The sequence below is a fragment of the Nannospalax galili genome, unplaced genomic scaffold, assembly GCF_000622305.1.
Source record: "Nannospalax galili isolate Female #2095 unplaced genomic scaffold, S.galili_v1.0 scaffold443, whole genome shotgun sequence".
Classification (NCBI taxonomy): Eukaryota; Metazoa; Chordata; class Mammalia; order Rodentia; family Spalacidae; genus Nannospalax; species Nannospalax galili.
In genome coordinates, this window is record NW_008352479.1 from 2,914,677 (window position 1) to 2,931,056 (window position 16,380).

Genomic DNA, 16,380 nt, shown 5'->3' on the forward strand with positions numbered 1-16,380 from the left:
GCGGGGCCCTGCGCGGGGGCCGCCCCCAGCGCTGCGCTTCATGGAGCGGCCGGGGCTCGGCCGCCCGGGGCAGCGCGATCCTGCGGGGCCCTGTGAGCCCCCAGCGCCGCGGCACGATGGTACGCAGGGCCCTGCCTGTCCCCCCGCTTATCCGCCCACCTGCCAGAGCTGCCCTTCGGAGCGCAAGGCCCTCGGGATTAGGTGCACCGGCTGGAGAGACCCGGCCCCTCCCCCGGCTTCATGGAGCGGCCGGGGCTCGGCCGCCCGGGGCAGCGCGATCCTGCGGGGCCCTGTGAGCCCCCAGCGCCGCGGCACGATGGTACGCAGGGCCCTGCCTGTCCCCCCGCTTATCCGCCCACCTGCCAGAGCTGCCCTTCGGAGCGCAAGGCCCTCGGGATTAGGTGCACCGGCTGGAGAGACCCGGCCCCTCCCCCGGGGTCCCAGACCCCATCTGCTGGGTCCTCGCAGGCCGGGAGTGCGGCGATGTGGCGCGGCTTGGGGGTGAAATTCCTGGGGTGGGGGCGCAGGCGCGGGAGGCCGAGATTGCTGGACGCTAGGGGAGGGGAGCACTTCTTTGCTCCTGGGTGGCGCCGCCCTGGGGCTGGGTGATGGGGGGGGAAGGGGGAATCGGATTCCCGCCCGGGCCTTGGGCCACGTGGGCGCTGCAGCCACCCAGCCTGGAGATAGGAATGGCTTGCGCGCCGAGGGCGGGGGTCTCCCATATTCACGCAGGAGTGGAAACGCCTGTGTGACCTTGGGCCGGTCTCAAGCCTTCTCTGAATCTATTTCTCAGGGAAAGAGAGGACACCCCTTCACTACAGGAGGCGTCCAGAGGTCAGGAGCCTTTACTCCTGCTGGGCCTGGGCTCCCCTACCATTGCCCAGGGATGACCTGGTGGCCTGGAAGTAGGGGGTGTATGACTGCCCCAGATTACACCAGGTAGCCCCAACAGGTGTTTCTTTTGGATGAGGGGAGCTGCAGCTAGCATGACCAAGTGAAGGGAGGCCGCACAGCTGGTGGGCACACAGCTGGGCCCTGGCACCCAGCTGGCAGCATCCCTGAGCAGACTGGGATAGAGTTTAAGAATGCACAGGTTCCAGTAGGGTTCAGGCGGCCCTTCCCAAGTATGTGGAACCTGGAGGGCACCATAATGGAAGAGTGGGGGGCCCAGCCCTGTGGTCTGAGGTGGGTTACCCCACAGACAATTCCTATGCAGGCCTTTCCCTCCTGCGGTCAAGCCCCTCCATTGTGTGGACAACGGTGAGCTGCAGGTGCAAGCCAGGGAGGAGGCGGTCACAGAAGGTGTGGTGGCCCTGTCTGGATGCTGGGATGGTTCCCAGTCCATCCATGCCTCCCTCCATCCCCCACTTCAGAAGTCACTAAGGCATCTGACCACTTGGAGTGTCCCAGCCAGAAGGAGGAAATGGCTGAGCACAGCCAGAGGGAGGGCAACACTGCCTCTCTGGGCCTCAGTTTCTCCATCTCTGCAGCAGGAATTGGTCCCAGGGGGTGAATCAGAGTGAGTCAGAAGAAGGAGAAGGGCGGAGCTCAGTGCCACGTCCCAGCTCTACTGGCCAGCAGCCCTGGGACAGACTCCTGAGTGGTGCAGAGAACTCAAGGAAGGTGAAGCACAGAGTGGGTACACCCTAGGCTACTGGCTGGGAGGGCAAAGACCAGGTAGGCTGGGAGCAGGTGGCTCCGTAGGGCTCACTCCCAGCCAGGAACAGCTTCTCCCTCAGATGACCCCAGCAGTCCTGCCAGTCTGGCCTACTCACTGCTGCTTGGAGAAGAAGGTTCTGACGAGGGGGCACAGTTCATCCTTGGGCCTCAGAGGAAGAGGTGCTGGGCTTGTGGCCCTGGAATAAGTCAGCACTCAGATGTGCGGAGCTCTTATCCAGCTAGGCTGGGTCTGAGGAGCACCCAAAGCTGGCCACTGTCTCCTAGGCCTTGTGCAGAAGGACAGGACAGGTTTGTCTGTGCCACCTACCTTCTGGGAGTCTGCTGTGACGGAGCCAGCTAGCTGAGCAAGACCCTGTTCTGGGCCCTTCATGGGTTCTGAATGTGCTTGAAGGCCTGGCAGTCTGATCTGGTGGCCTCTAAGGTCCCCAGGGTTCTCTAGGAGGTGCAGTGTTCAAGATAGGCACATCCTGGGGTTTCTGGTCCCTGGTCTCTTGCTAGGAACACAGTAAGTAAACAGAATGTGGCTCATCTTCTCCTCCCCCCAACCCTGGGCACATGGAGCTGCTGTAGTCAGGGCAGAGGGGCCTCCTCCAACAGGGCAGGGTGAGAGGAGTGGCAGGCTGAGCCTGGATGCCTTCACCCTGGGGTCTTTCACAGCCCTTAGGGCCTGGGCACAGGGGCCTTTCCCAGCTACTATCCAAGAGACGAGCCCCCAGATACAGCCTGGGCACTGCAGCAGGGCCAGGGTGGCTTCCACTCCTCGGGGACTTGGAAAGGATGAGCTTGTTTCTATTAGTGGGGTGGGAGGGATCCCCCAGGGCTCAGGACACACAGGAACAGATGGAAGCTAAGCAGAGCCATAGTGAGTAAGGATCCTGGAGTGACCTCTGATCCTCCTGTGTTTGGGACTCGAAGACAGCCCCACATCCCAAGAAACCCCAAATTCCCCACCAACCTGGGTGGGTGATCCATACAGCCCCTGTCCCTTCCCTTCCCAGTGTAACTTGTTCTATACATGCATAGAGAAAGAGGCGAAGGAGGCCCGGAGTGACCACCCAGCCCCGAGTCTGGCCTTCAGCCACTGGTCAGAGGACACTTTGCAGCCCTTCTCTCCAGTTGGCATCTGATGGATGGTCAGGAAATGACTTCCACTTGGGAAGGCAGGCTGCAAGGGTGGGCAGTGACTGGCACTCACCTTTCCTGTATCCTGACCCCACAGTTGCTGGTTGAAAAGACAACCGACTCCCCGGCGGCAGAGTTCTCGCTGGTGGAGGACGTGGCCCTGCACTTTGCCTGCTTGATGGGCCGCCTGAATGAGCAGCGCCTCTTCCAGCCAGACCTGTGTGACGTGGACCTGGTCCTGGTGCCCCAGCGCAGCGTGTTTCCTGCACACAAGGGCGTGCTGGCTGCCTACAGCCAGTTCTTCCACTCGCTCTTCACACAGAACAAGCAGCTGCAGCGCGTCGAGCTCTCCCTCGAGGCGCTGGCACCCGGAGGCCTGCAGCAGATCCTCAACTTCATCTATACGTCCAAGCTACTGGTGAACGCGACCAACGTGCACGAGGTCCTCAGTGCCGCCTCCCTCCTGCAGATGGCTGACATTGCTGCCTCCTGCCAGGAGCTGCTGGATGCCCGCTCCTTGGCACCCCCGGGCCCCGTGGCCCTGGCCCAGCCAGCCACCAGCTGTGCCCCAGTACCTGCAGCGCCCTACTACTGCGACATCAAGCAGGAGGCAGATGCTCCGGGCCTGCCCAAGATCTATGCCCGTGAGGGCCCTGACCCCTACTCTGTGCGTGTGGAGGATGGGGCAGGGACTGCTGAAGATGCAGGCCCTGCCACCCCTGGGCAAGTGCAGCCACTCTTCAAGGAGGAGAAGGAAGGGGCACCTGAGGAGGCAGGGGTCCCTGGTGGCCTGTGCAAGCTGGAGGGTGGAGAGGGGCTGGAGCCGGAACTGGGTGCCTCAGGTACCTATGGGCGCCAGGAGCAATCACAGATCATTGTGGAGGTGAACCTCAACAACCAGACTCTGCATGTGTCCACTGGGCCCGAGGGCAAGCCTGGATCTGGGGCCAGTCCAGCCACCATGGTACTAGGCCAGGAGGATGGGCTACAGGGACACTCAGATGATGAGGAGGAGGAGGAAGAGGAAGAGGAGGAAGAGGAGGGAGGAGGGAGTAGAGGCAGAGAGGAGGAAGAAGAGGAGGAGGAAGAAGAAGAAGAGGGAGGTAGCCAGGGAGAGGAGGAAGATGAGGAGGAAGGACCCAGCGAACAGGAGGATGAGGATGAGGAGGATGGGCCCAGTGAGCAGGATGCAGAGAGCTCAGAGACAGGTGAAGCTGAGGGCAGGCAGGGCCCTGCAGGTCCTGGGGGGCACCAGGGCAGCCAGGTGGACCCTCCTTTGCACAGCCGCATGGCCACACGGTCCCGTGGGGAGAACGCCCGGCAACGAGTCACCCCTGAGCCTGAGGAGGTAGGGCGTCGAGGTGGAAAGAGGCCCAAGGCCTCTGGAGCGGCTCCAGCACCCCAGGCCCCTGATGGGCTAGGGGCCAAGGTGAAGCTGGAGGAGAAACAGCACCACCCATGCCAGAAGTGCCCTCGGGTCTTCAACAACCGCTGGTACCTGGAGAAGCACATGAATGTGACCCACAGCCGCATGCAGATCTGTGGCCAGTGTGGGAAGCGTTTTCTGCTGGAGAGCGAGCTGTTGCTGCATCGGCAGACAGACTGTGAGCGCAACATTCAGGTGGGCCTCGCTGCCCAGACAGTCCCCAGGGCTAGGCCAGGCCCAGGCTCTCAGGGTGAGGAGAGCTCAGAAGAATATCAAGGGGAACTTCCTGGGAGAGGGAGAGAGTACTGGGCTCTGGTTCATAGAGTACAAGCAGAGGATTGGAGTGGCACCCTTGCCAGGGCACAAAAGGCAACATGGGGGGAAGGGACATGAGTGAGTAGTTATCTGAACTAGAGACAGGGACAGCCACTGCTGAGGAAGGGAGTCAGTGTTTTAACAGATCCCTAGGGCTGCAGGGCCTCCCAAGCTGTTTGCACAGGTCATGAACTACAAGGAAGCATATGCAGCAGAGGTTTGCCTGGAGGGGGCACCACTTCCCACAGAGCCACTATGTATGCAGTAGATAGTCCCATCTGGAGGAAACTCCCCGCATTCAACCCTGATGACGCTAGGCACCCTGGGTCTGGGGAATACAGGCTGGATGAGAAATCTGGGAAGAAGTGTGCATGGGGAAGTTGGGCTGGCTGCCAGAACTTGGGCTAGTCTGCATCTGCCTGTGCTGGCCTAGTCATTCAGAGAGGGGGCTAGTCAGTCTCTTCCAGGTGGCTTTTACCTTTTCTGGCCCAGGAAAAAGGGAAAGAGGATAGGTAGGTGGGTGCTAATTGCCTGCATTAATTGCTAATTGCAATGCCTGTGGGGCAAGTGTTATCCTGGTGACCTGCCCACCCCTCTCAGCACCTGTTCCTGTTGTCTGCTCCTGGGCTTCCCTTCAGCTCTTCTGTGGCACCCCAAGCCGCCTCAAGGTAGAGAAGTGTGTACTCCCTCCTCCTGGGCATCCTGAACCTGGCCTCCAGCCTCTGGGGATGTTCCACTACATGAGCAAGAGGGGTCCGGGAGAGCCACCCCCAATCTTTGCCACCCTCCATTACCTGAGGGGGACTGCCTATCCCTACCCCCGACAGCATGTAGAGCCCCCACCCTTGAGGACCTCCACGTAGCAGGGTGTGGGGATGTAGCAGTGCCATGACGTCAAGTGAGCTCTCCATCAACCTGTACAGTGGCCACACCTGACATAGCATGCAGGGCCTGATGGGAGCAGGTAAAGCCTGGGGAAGGCCTGAACCTGAGGGGATTCCCAGAAGAGGTGTCCCACGGAAGAAGGGCCCAGCTGCTGGGTGGGTGGATAAGTGTGGAGGGAGTTACAACCCCAGCTCTAGGAATGTCAGAGCCAACCTCACCAGCACTCTCTAGGTGGGGAAATTGAGGCTGTAGATGGGCCGCAGCCAGTCCCAGGTCCCACCCAGAGCCCCTATTTGCCTTCCCCGATAGTGCATGACCTGTGGCAAAGCCTTCAAGAAGCTCTGGTCCCTGCATGAGCACAACAAGATCGTGCACGGCTATGCAGAGAAGAAGTTCTCCTGCGAGATCTGTGAGAAGAAGTTCTACACCATGGCCCATGTGCGCAAGCACATGGTTGGTGAGTCGGGGCCAGCATGGGTGTGGGCTGAGGATGGGGCCAGCTGCAAGCTGTGCTGCAAAGGACTCTGCATCCAGGTGGAAGGGACTGGGAAGGATTGGGAGGTTTGCAGTGACCTAGATGGACTCTGGGATCGGGCCTGCCGCGAACAGATGGGCAGGTTGCCCAGTACACCAGAGTACCTCAACAAGATGGCAGATGGGAATTCAGCTGGCACACTGCTGACCAGGCTGTGTATCCTGTCATGGTGTTGTGTCCACCCAAGGAAAGGAGCACCTTTTCCTAAATTACACAGGGTGCCATATAGCCTGGCATAGGCCCTGCCTCTATGTGATGATCTCTGGACCTCTCATTCTTTCTCACCTTCTGGCCCTCAGGGCCTCAGGCTTCTCTAAGTGTAGCCTCCCCCAGGGGTCACAGCTAGACATAATAGGGAAGCCTCCCCAAGTGTGTGCTGGCCACCTTACTGTCCCTAGCAAGGCTGCACACCCTCTGGCTAGGTCCAGCTGAGTGTCACTGTCCTGTGGCTGCCCTTCGTTGCCCAGTCTGGGCTCTAAGCTCCAGGGAGGAATAACCAAGGTAGATAGCAGGTCCCTGTCCAGACCTTCCTTTTCACCACTGGAGAGTGTGAACTGGCTGGGACATGGAGGGTCTAGGTCTTAGGCAGGAGCAAACTGGGTAACCAGACTGGTGATCTCTGAGCTTGGGGAGGAGGAAGGGCTGTCTACAGTAGTCCTTCTGTTGGCCCTCAGTATCACTGGACCCAAGGCTGGGGTCTTCACCTTTGGTTTGCCCTTGAGCTCAGTACCACCACCAGTCCCTAGGACAGGGTACGTTTCAGGGCTGCCAGGGGGCAGGTCTGGAGGTGGGCGGGAGGAGAGTTCAAGCAGGTCCCTTTGAGAAGTGACGGCCAGTGCCCTCCCACAGCCCATACCAAGGACATGCCCTTCACCTGCGAGACCTGTGGGAAGTCGTTCAAGCGCAGCATGTCACTCAAGGTGCACTCTCTGCAGCACTCAGGGGAGAAGCCATTCCGCTGTGAGGTGAGCTCTGCCTGCCAGGACACCCACAGGGTAGGGAATTGGGGTACATAGCCCAGAAAGAGCCCTGGCTTTGGCAGTTCCACCCACCCTTAATGCCTCCATACACCTCCACCTTCAGGGAGGGAACTCTGAAGGCCAAGAGGTAGGCAGGAAGGTCAGGGAGGAGTTACAAGTCCAGCTTGGTGGCACTTGCCTGTAATCCCAGCATTGGAGAAGCAGAGACAGGAGGATCAGGAGTTCAAGGTCAGCCTTGGGCATATAGCAAGTTTGAGGCCAGCCTGGACTACATAAGACTTAAAAAACAAACCAGAGGAGGCCTGGGAGACAGTTCAGTCAGTAAAGCACTTTCTTTGCAAGCACAAGGACCTGAGTTTGATCCCCAGAACCCATATTTAAAAAAAATATTTTTTAAAGTTGGTCATGGTGATGCATGCTTGTAACCCCGCTGCTGTGAAAGTGGAAGCAGGCAGATCCCTGGAGCTTGCTGGCCAGCTAGTCTAGCCTAAACCCTGAGTCCCAGGCCAGTGAGAGACCCTGTCCAAAAGAAATAAGGTGGAGGGCACTTGAGCCAACACTGGCCTACACACATACATGTCAGCACACACATGAGCATACTCATGAGCACACAGGGAGCTTGAGGTTGGATTAGCCCCTCTGGAGGGGCCCCGGCAACCTCACTCTTTCCCATAGAACTGCAATGAGCGCTTCCAATACAAGTATCAGCTGCGGTCCCACATGAGCATCCACATCGGCCATAAGCAGTTCATGTGCCAGTGGTGCGGCAAGGACTTCAACATGAAGCAGTACTTCGACGAACACATGAAGACCCACACAGGTGCGCATGCCCCTCTCCACCTGGGCCTCCGTTTACCTCCCGGTCCCGTGACCCTGGGTAGGGTGGGAGCTCAGGCTGCCCGTGACCCCTGCTGCCCCTCCGATCTCAGGGGAGAAGCCGTACATCTGTGAGATCTGCGGGAAGAGCTTCACCAGCCGGCCCAACATGAAGCGGCACCGGCGCACGCACACAGGCGAGAAGCCCTACCCGTGCGACGTATGTGGCCAGCGCTTCCGCTTCTCCAACATGCTGAAGGCACACAAGGAGAAGTGCTTCCGTGTCAGCCACCCGCCACCTGGCGACCCTGCCACCCCTGCCCTGCCCACAGCACACCTGCCGCCCCAGGCTCCGCTCTTCCCTGCTGTGGCTCCTGGCAGTGCCAGACTGGACACCAACTGACCCCCAGTGGGGGCCCTCCTGGCCGGGAACAACAGGGACACAGACTGGGCCTGGGCAGCAGCCTGGTTCCTGCAGGGGTGGCCTAAGGACACACCCCTCACTATGTGGTGGGGTGCAGGCTGGCAGCCCCCCATTTGCCACTTCTTGAAGGCGCTACTCCTTATTTTTGGAAGTAAAGGAAAAGAGAGGGACTGGTTAGCAGCACCCCTCCAGGTGATGGGTGCTGAGTGCAGCAGATACAGGGCAGCAGGTGTGGCTTTGAGCCAGGCGGGGCCTGGGTCAACCTCAGTTGTGCATCCCAACCTCCCTGTGCTCTTAACTTGCTCCCTAGTCTAGGAGGGCTTGGGGGAGAATTTGGGTGCACCCCTGTTGAAGAGTTGTGGACCCCAAAGGGCTGTGGACAGGGAGAAAGGGCCTGATACATGAATGGCTGGGTGGGAAATGGCAGGATGTGAAGACTGTAGACCTCCCTCTGCATAGTGAGGAGTGGGGCTGGTGGGGGCTGGCCCCCATGAGTTTTCCTACTAATATCCCTGCCAGGCAGGTCCAGGGGTCCCCAGCCTGCACCAGGCTTTTGAAGAGCCCCAGATTATGGAGAAGTTACTCCAAGATGTTGGACCTCAGGGTGCTGGGTGGGTAGAGAAGCTGACTCCTCAGCCCCAGCTTCCAGGGTCCTGGAGGTTGAGACCCCAGAGCAAGTGGTTCAGGGTTTCACGGTGCTATCTGTGGGGTAGGGGACAAGGCACTGTCCCTTACTAGCCTTCTTGGCTGGACCTCCCCACCAGGACACTTGTGGGTCTATGTCTGTTCCCCTGAGGCCAGCACGAGGCCTCATCTCCCAGGCCCAGCCACTGCCTGCCCCTTGCTGGCTCTTGGTCCCTCCAGGACTCTGCACTGGCTGGGGTGCCATAGTCCTGCCAGGGAGAGAAGCCAGTATATTTAGGTCCTTATAGGGGCTGGGAGCCTAGCCAGTGCCCAATGCTTGCCCCTGGGAGTCAGGCACTAATAATAGGTGGTCCTTTTCTGTTGTCATTTAATGTCCTTATTCCTGCGTTTAAATGGGAGAAAGGTTCCATAAGCTATGTCCCCTAGTTCCGCTCTCCCACTGTTTATATGCTTCTGTTTGTTAAACTCCGCACCTTATACCCCTTCCCTACCACCTTCCCAGCATGGCTGCACTGGGAAAAGGCCTGTGCCCAAGGAGACTGGCAGAGGGTATTGAAGCCCTCTGACCTCAGAGGCCCATGGCGCTGCGCTGGGACAGAGGGCTGGGGATATTTTAATCATCAATAAACGAAGCACTTTATTCTATACAGATCTGGGCAGGCTCAAGGTACCGCCTGACTTAGCTGTCCTCTGAGCTAGGAGGGACTGAGTGGACAGCATCCTTGTGTACAGACCCTTTCTCAGCCTGGGAAGTCAAGCTGCGAGCACTCTCTCCACCTCCCCTGTGTCTTCTGGGGAGACAGGCAGGCCCCTGTCTGAGAAAGGAATTCGTATTTGACCAGTGGCTCCAGCTCTCCTGCCCAAGGCTGTAGGTCAGGCCTGCCTTTCAGGCTCCTGCTTCTCTGTAGCTCTTCCTCCCCTGGCTCCCTTGATCTCTGGGCTTCCACAATGTCCTCAGGGCCCCCTTTCCTGCCTCTTGCTACTTCTAACCTCTGGCCCCAGTGCCTGGCAGCTCTCCAGAGCTGGCTTACATCAGACCCCCACCCTCCCCCCAAAAAGGCTGACCTCCTCAAGGGGGCTATAGGAGGAGCCATACCAGTTCTCCAACCCTTCCTTGCACCGGGACTTCCCATAGGGCTAGATCCTTGTCACCTGCTGGCCTCTACAAGGCTAGTGACCCTGGTCTTTTAGACCACATTTCACCAAGCAGGAGTCCAAAACAGGCAGGAACTGGAATGAATGAAACATGTCTCTGGAGTGGGGTTTCTTGATTCTCTCCGCCTCCCCCCAGAAGTCAGACAGGGGGCCTGGGCACTGGCTGGATGGATGCTGCAGCTCTGAGTGGGCGCAGCTCGTTTTCTCTCCCCAAGGCCCCTATGTCCTGGTGCTACAAGCTTTCTTCACCCTGGCCCGTGTGGATGGAGCTCCTTACCTGCCGGATGCAATAACAGGAAAATAAATGCCGGCAGAATCAGGGTTCTTGGCTCCCCAGCTTTTACGATTTTTATTTCTTAAGTTATCAAGCCCCTGAATGTTGGTGTGAGGGAACTGGGGCATGGTGGCAACTTCCCAGGCCTGAAGGACAGTGACCTTGAAACTGTCACCTCTGGGCAGACCTCCTGGGTCTCCTGTCTGGCTGGACCTCTAGCCTAGACCTGCCCCTCCTTTGCAGCAATCCAGGCTACTCTGGTCTTGGGACAGCTGGTAGGGAATCTCCATGGAGGCAAGGCAGGCCCTAAGTACAGGGACCACAGCCTCCACCTCCCTCACAGGGGCCTGGGTAGCTGCAGAAAGCCCAGGCGTGTGGCCTCTTGATGCCCGGTTGTTTATGACACTCCACAGCCCCAGGGTGTGTTGTGGGGTACAATAGGCATTTGAGGGAGATAAGCGATGGGGAAATAAACTCAGTACCACTCCCAGCCCTTGGCCCAGCCTCTTCTTTACATCCTTCCACCCTGAGCAAGGGCAGCAAGTGATCCAACAAGCTTGGCACATAAGCCCTGTAGGGCACTTTGAGCATTCATTGATACCCTCTCTCTCCCTCAAGGATGGGCTAGGCTTCCTAGAGCCTGAGCTGAGACCTGAGACCAGAGCAGAAGTGGACCCCATGCTACACCTAGGATTTGGGTCAGATACAGAGGGACTAGGGCTACTGAGGTCACAGCACCAAAGGAGGTACTCATGGGAATCCAGGGTCCCTTGCAGATGTGGCATGAAGTTAACAGGAGCCTGGGGCAGCAGGGTCAAGCCTCTCCTGTAGCCAGCTCAGCCCTGGGGAGGCTCTAGTCCTTCCTTTGGTCCCTTCAGTCTCTGGGGGGCTCTGAGAATTGGGCATCTCACAGGCACTTTCTCCCACTCATACTCTGTTTCATGGAATTCTAGGCCCTGGGGACATGAGTGGATGAATCTCCACTGCTACTAAACACTACTCCCAGTAAACAGAGTGCCTCAGACAGGCCTGGAGGACTGTTGGCTATGCAGGTTCCTGGGGGTGGGGGGCGGGAGGCTGCTGTCTCTCTGCACAACCCTGATTCCTCAAAAGAAATGGAGGTGCACTCAAGATATCCCCAGAAGCTAGATATGGTAGAACATGCCTGTAATTCTAGTACTTGAGAGGCAGACAAGAGAGGATCTGTTCAAGGATCATACATACATACATAGAGAGTTCCAGGTCAGCCTGGACTACAGAATTGACACCCTATCTCAAAAAAGCCAAGCAACAGGTGGAAAGATGGCTCAGCAGTTAAGAGCATTGGCTGATCTTGCAGAGAACCTGGGGTTGGTTCCCAGCACCCACTTTGCAGCTAACACCTGTCTGTAACTCCAGTTCCAAGGAGATCCAGTGCCCTCTTCTGACCTCTATGGGCATTGCATACACTTGCTACACCTACATACATATAGGGAAAACACTCATACACATAAAATACAAATAAAAAAATATGGCCAAACAAAAGACACTCTCAAAACAAGGCTATGGCAGGCCTGGGCTTCCTGAGGCTATTCTGTGTACCCCCCTTCCTCCTCTGTGTATCCTTTGTCCTTCAGCCTAGTACTCCCTGTTTTCACCCTCCAAGACATTGCAGATGATTTCTCACAGGACCTCTGGTTGCAGCTGCTGGGAGTTGCAGGCTACAGGTTTTGCTCTTCTGGCCCAAGTGGCTCTGCCTCACGTCATGTCCTAAAGCCTGTGTATGGGACAGCTATGGACTGCTGTGCATGCTTAGCTCTGAGGCATGGTAGTATCAATGGGGGGAGAAAGTACTCACCTGACTTTGTGGTACCCTGGAGACTTCTTTCCCCCACCTTCACGATAATGGCTTTCTAGCTGTGACTGGTAAGTCAGGTAAAGCTGGGTCATGCTTCTGTGACAAGCCACACCCACCTCAGTGTTATAACACCCATAGCCCTGGGAGGCCTCTGGGAGATGCATTGGTGACCCCAAAAGACATTGTTTTGACCTGTGGCAAAGCCATATGACTTGGGTCTCCAGAATGATGAGCCAGGGAAGGAGCAGTGTGCTGCCATTCAAAGGTGACATATCCCTCTGTTTCTATGTCATTATCTACAATTCCATGGCTAGGCTCTATGTCAAGGTGTGGAAAGGGAACCCTGGTGAGCCACTGAAATAAGGAGAGTTCTGGAAATCCAGTGGGGTAGCATGCTCTCTCCTGCACCATGGCCTTGAGTCTCCTAAGGCCAGGCTGTCAGGCAGTCTGCCTTGCTGAGAGCAGATAACTGGGAACTGAGGAAGGATTGCTTTAGCCCAGGAGTTTGAGGCCAGTTTATAATACAATATAATGAGACCCCATCTCCAAATGAATACTATTACAGGAGAGCACTATGCAAACTGGTAAGGGAGAACATCAATCAGTGGTCCAATCCCAGCTTCAAGGCCCAAAAACCACATCAATGACTGGCACAACAAACAAGGTTGGTGTAGTACTGGCACTTTTGTTTTTTGTTTGTTTTTTGGTATTTTTGAGACAGGATCTCCCTGTAGCCCCAGCTGTCCTGGATTCCTTATGGAGACCAGGCTGGCCTTGAACTCACGGAGACCCACTGCCTCCCAAGTTCTGGGATTAAAGGTGTGGACCACCACCCCCGGCAGTAGTGGCACTTATCTTGGGGGTAACCCAACAGCTACCTGATTGGACTTAAAGCCCACTCAATGGGAGGAAACTCATGTGTGGTACTGTAAACCTAGCCAAATACACATAGCTGGAGAGGTCATAGATCTTTTTTATTTTATTTTATGTGTATGAGTATATTGCCTGCATGTATGTGAGTGCACCCGTGTCATGCAGTGCCGTGGAGGTCAGAAGAGGGATTCGGATTCCCCCGGAACTGGAGTTAAGGATGGTTCGTAGCAGCCATGTGGGTGCTGGGAATCGAACCCGGGTCCTCTGCAAGAGTAGTCAGTGCTCTTAACTGCTGAGCCATCTCTCCAGCCCCGAGGTCATAGATCTTAGAGAAAGTCCCAAGGCTGTCATATCCCTAGACAAATGTAATTTCTTACTATGTGTAAAATATGGACCTTAAATTTACAGACAAGTATCTCAGTCACCACCCATCAAAGAAGCTACTTTTTCAACAGACAGAGATTATTACAGAGTTCTACAATTGGTCATACACAGAGATTATCTGTGAATTTTCCAAGCCTAAGTGGCACATTTATGATATAACTGCTACACCTAAGGTCCATAGAACATAGAACAAGGGATAAAGAGAACACTAATGCATCTTTCAGTTCTCATCACTGAAACTCTCTCATGCAACACAGGGCCTGGAACACAAAAGGTCACAAATGGCCTAAACATAGAGAATAATCTACAGAGTGTGGGTCCTTGGACAGGACTCCTATATTAAACTCCGCCCACCCAGGGCTTAGGGACCACTGCGGAAGGGTAGGCAGAAAGATTGTAAGAGCCAGGGACGAGACACATGGACCATATGGAAAGAGAGTCCTACAGGCTCCTGGGACCCTTCTCACATGAACCTGTAGCAACGGTGTCAGCATGCACAAGACCCATGAAAACTCAAGCAGACAAAAACCCAGCACAGAACTGTAGAAATGGACAGCAGGCCCAAATCTTAGTCAAAGAATCATTGACAGCTGATTACTGCTGGATGAGGAAGAGCTGGTCTTCTTAAAGGAAAGGACTCTAGCTAGGCTGACTAGACCTCAGTGGATGAACTTGCAGTGAGGGACATCTGGGGACACTAACTTGACATGATAGGCCTTAACACAAATGACAGAATGTATGAACTCCAGAAGGGGGTGGGTATGGGACCAATGGGGAAGGAGGTATAAAGATTAAGACGTTCTGTATGAAATACACAAAATTAAAAACTTTAAAATGAATGCAATTAAAAAATTATCCTTGGGGTTGGAGAGATGGCTCAGCAGTTAAAAGCACTAACTGCTCTTGCAGAGGACGCGGGTTCTATTCCCAGCACCCACATGGCAGCTATGAACCGTCCTTAACTCCAGTTCCAGGAGAATCCAAAGTTCTCTTCTGACCTCCATGGCATTGCACGACACAGGTGTACTCACATACATGCAGGCAATACATTCATACACATAAAATAATAAAAAAATTATCCTGGTGTATGTGTGTGAATGTGTGTGCACATGAGCACACATTCATGTGTGTATACTGGCATGCATATGTCACAGCATATGTGTAGAGGTCAGAGGATAACCTTGGGTGTGGGTTCTCATCTTCCACCTTTTACTGAGGCAGGATCTCTTCTTGTTTTGCTGCTTCACAGGCCAGGCTAACTGGCCTATCAGCTTCCAGGCACTTTCCTGTCTTCCATCTGCCCATGGGATTACATGCATGCAGCACCATACTGGTTTTTATGCATCACTGGAGATCTAACCCAAGGCTGTGTGCATGCTAAGCAAGCACTCTACCAACTGAGACAAATCCCCAGTCTGAAAATGTAAAATATAAAGTGTCAGGGAAGTTGGTGATAAAAGAGAAGAACAGTAACTCCCAAGGCTTTGTCTGGTTGGAGGTGAGGAGGAGCCCACTCAGTATCCACAGAGGACAGTCTTGGGACCTCTGCAGAGTAGAAAGAAGACAGTCCTATCCTCCCATATGGTGGTGAGGCTCCTGCTGCATCTCCCTGCACTGGTCAGTGCCTGGAATTGTGGAGGCATGTGGGTTCTGTTTGTGACAGGAATGAGCCTATCTGCACTGCTTTGTTGCTAGGTAGGGTCAGGAACCAACAGGCCCAGGTCTTCTTCTATTAGAGTCAGAGACAGATCCATTTAAAATTGCTATGGCCTCTGCTTGTGACTTTCCCTACCCCTTCCCTCTTTCTCTGACCATCTCATGTCCTATATAACTACGTATTTGTGGCACTCCATTCATGATGTTACCCCCAGTAGAAACAGTATTCATGACTGATTCATTTACTGTTGAACTGTCAGCATCCACTACCATGTTGATAGATGAATGAGACAAATATGGAATAGTCTAGTGTGAAGCCTGTTAGGGGTGAGCTCTGTGGGATCCATCATAAACCCAAAATATATCATTAGGTCATCTGATAAATATAACCATTTTTAGTTATTATCTCATCTGGGTCTTTAGAAAGTGAGACCATGATCATAGACATTTTTGCTACCTTGGGGAAGGTCCCCAAAGTCTTTCCAGGTCAGCACATCTGCTCTGGCTCTGCCATGTGGCAACTGTGTGACCTGGCTAAGTGGATAGTCTCTCAGAACTGTGTCTCCTCACTGGCGCTATTTTCTGGGAATGTCCCACAGTCCAGAACTGGGCTGGAAACCATCCCTGCCTGCCCTAAGCTGGTCCTTGAAGTTGCTGCAAGGGGGCCAGGACCAGGCATTGTGACCCTCTAAGACATGCTTGTGATGAACAAGTGACCATCAGCAGCTTTACTCATGAGGGACAGACAGTGACGTTTCTGGAATCACAAAAGGAGAGGTGACTCAGTCTCAACCCTGCCCCCCCATCTTTTCTCCTATCCCCTCACCAAGCCCAAGGCTATAAACAACTGACTCAGAGGCGTGGTGGGGGGAATGCTCTATAACAGCTCATACCAGTGTCCCAGGGCTAAATTTAACCCACAGCTGCAGGCTTTGGCACTTGGGGAATGAGATAATCTTGGAGACTGAGACTGATGTGTGTGCAGGGGCAGGAGGGAGTGGGCAGGAGTCCTCAGTCTCAACCCCAACTCCTCAGACCACAGACAGGCCACCAGGGCCCCAAGGCCAGTAACAGACTAAGCCTAAAGTAGAGCAAGGACTATGAACACAGACAGGCAAAACCCTTAAACACCAGTGAAATTCTCACTTTTGGGACACTATACTTCAGAAAGTCATTCTCCTAGACTATTAAAACACCTAGAAGAGTAGAATCCTAGGTGACTTATTTTCTAGCATGCCTGATGTTTCAACTGAGTCTTCTTGTGAACATGGCATCTCAGGGCCTCTGATCTTCAGCAGAGGCCCTTAAAATCTTAACTCCTCTCCTTCATTGAAGGAAGGGGGAAACTGAGGCTCAACAGAGGAGAGGGAAGG

General features: G+C 55.1%; 1 protein-coding gene across 5 annotated transcripts in view; it reads left to right on the plus strand.

The window, feature by feature from the left end:
- The window catches only part of Zbtb47 (zinc finger and BTB domain containing 47), a 10,732-nt gene extending 1,257 nt beyond the window's left edge, over positions 1-9,475 (plus strand). Inside the window, exons 1-7 of one of the 5 annotated variants that reach the window (XM_029554264.1) lie at positions 236-319; positions 1,491-1,635; positions 2,900-4,423; positions 5,738-5,885; positions 6,813-6,928; positions 7,619-7,763; positions 7,873-9,475. In XM_029554264.1, coding sequence (XP_029410124.1) covers positions 2,981-4,423; positions 5,738-5,885; positions 6,813-6,928; positions 7,619-7,763; positions 7,873-8,162 — 2,142 coding nt within the window. In that variant the 5' untranslated portion in view covers positions 236-319; positions 1,491-1,635; positions 2,900-2,980 and the 3' untranslated portion in view covers positions 8,163-9,475. Of the gene's footprint in view, positions 1-6; positions 120-235; positions 320-1,490; positions 1,636-2,899; positions 4,424-5,737; positions 5,886-6,812; positions 6,929-7,618; positions 7,764-7,872 lie in introns of those variants that run through there. The other 4 variants (XM_029554263.1, XM_017802311.2, XM_008849458.3 and 1 more) reach the window with 4 other exon arrangements.
- Positions 9,476-16,380: the final 6,905 nt, after the last annotated feature.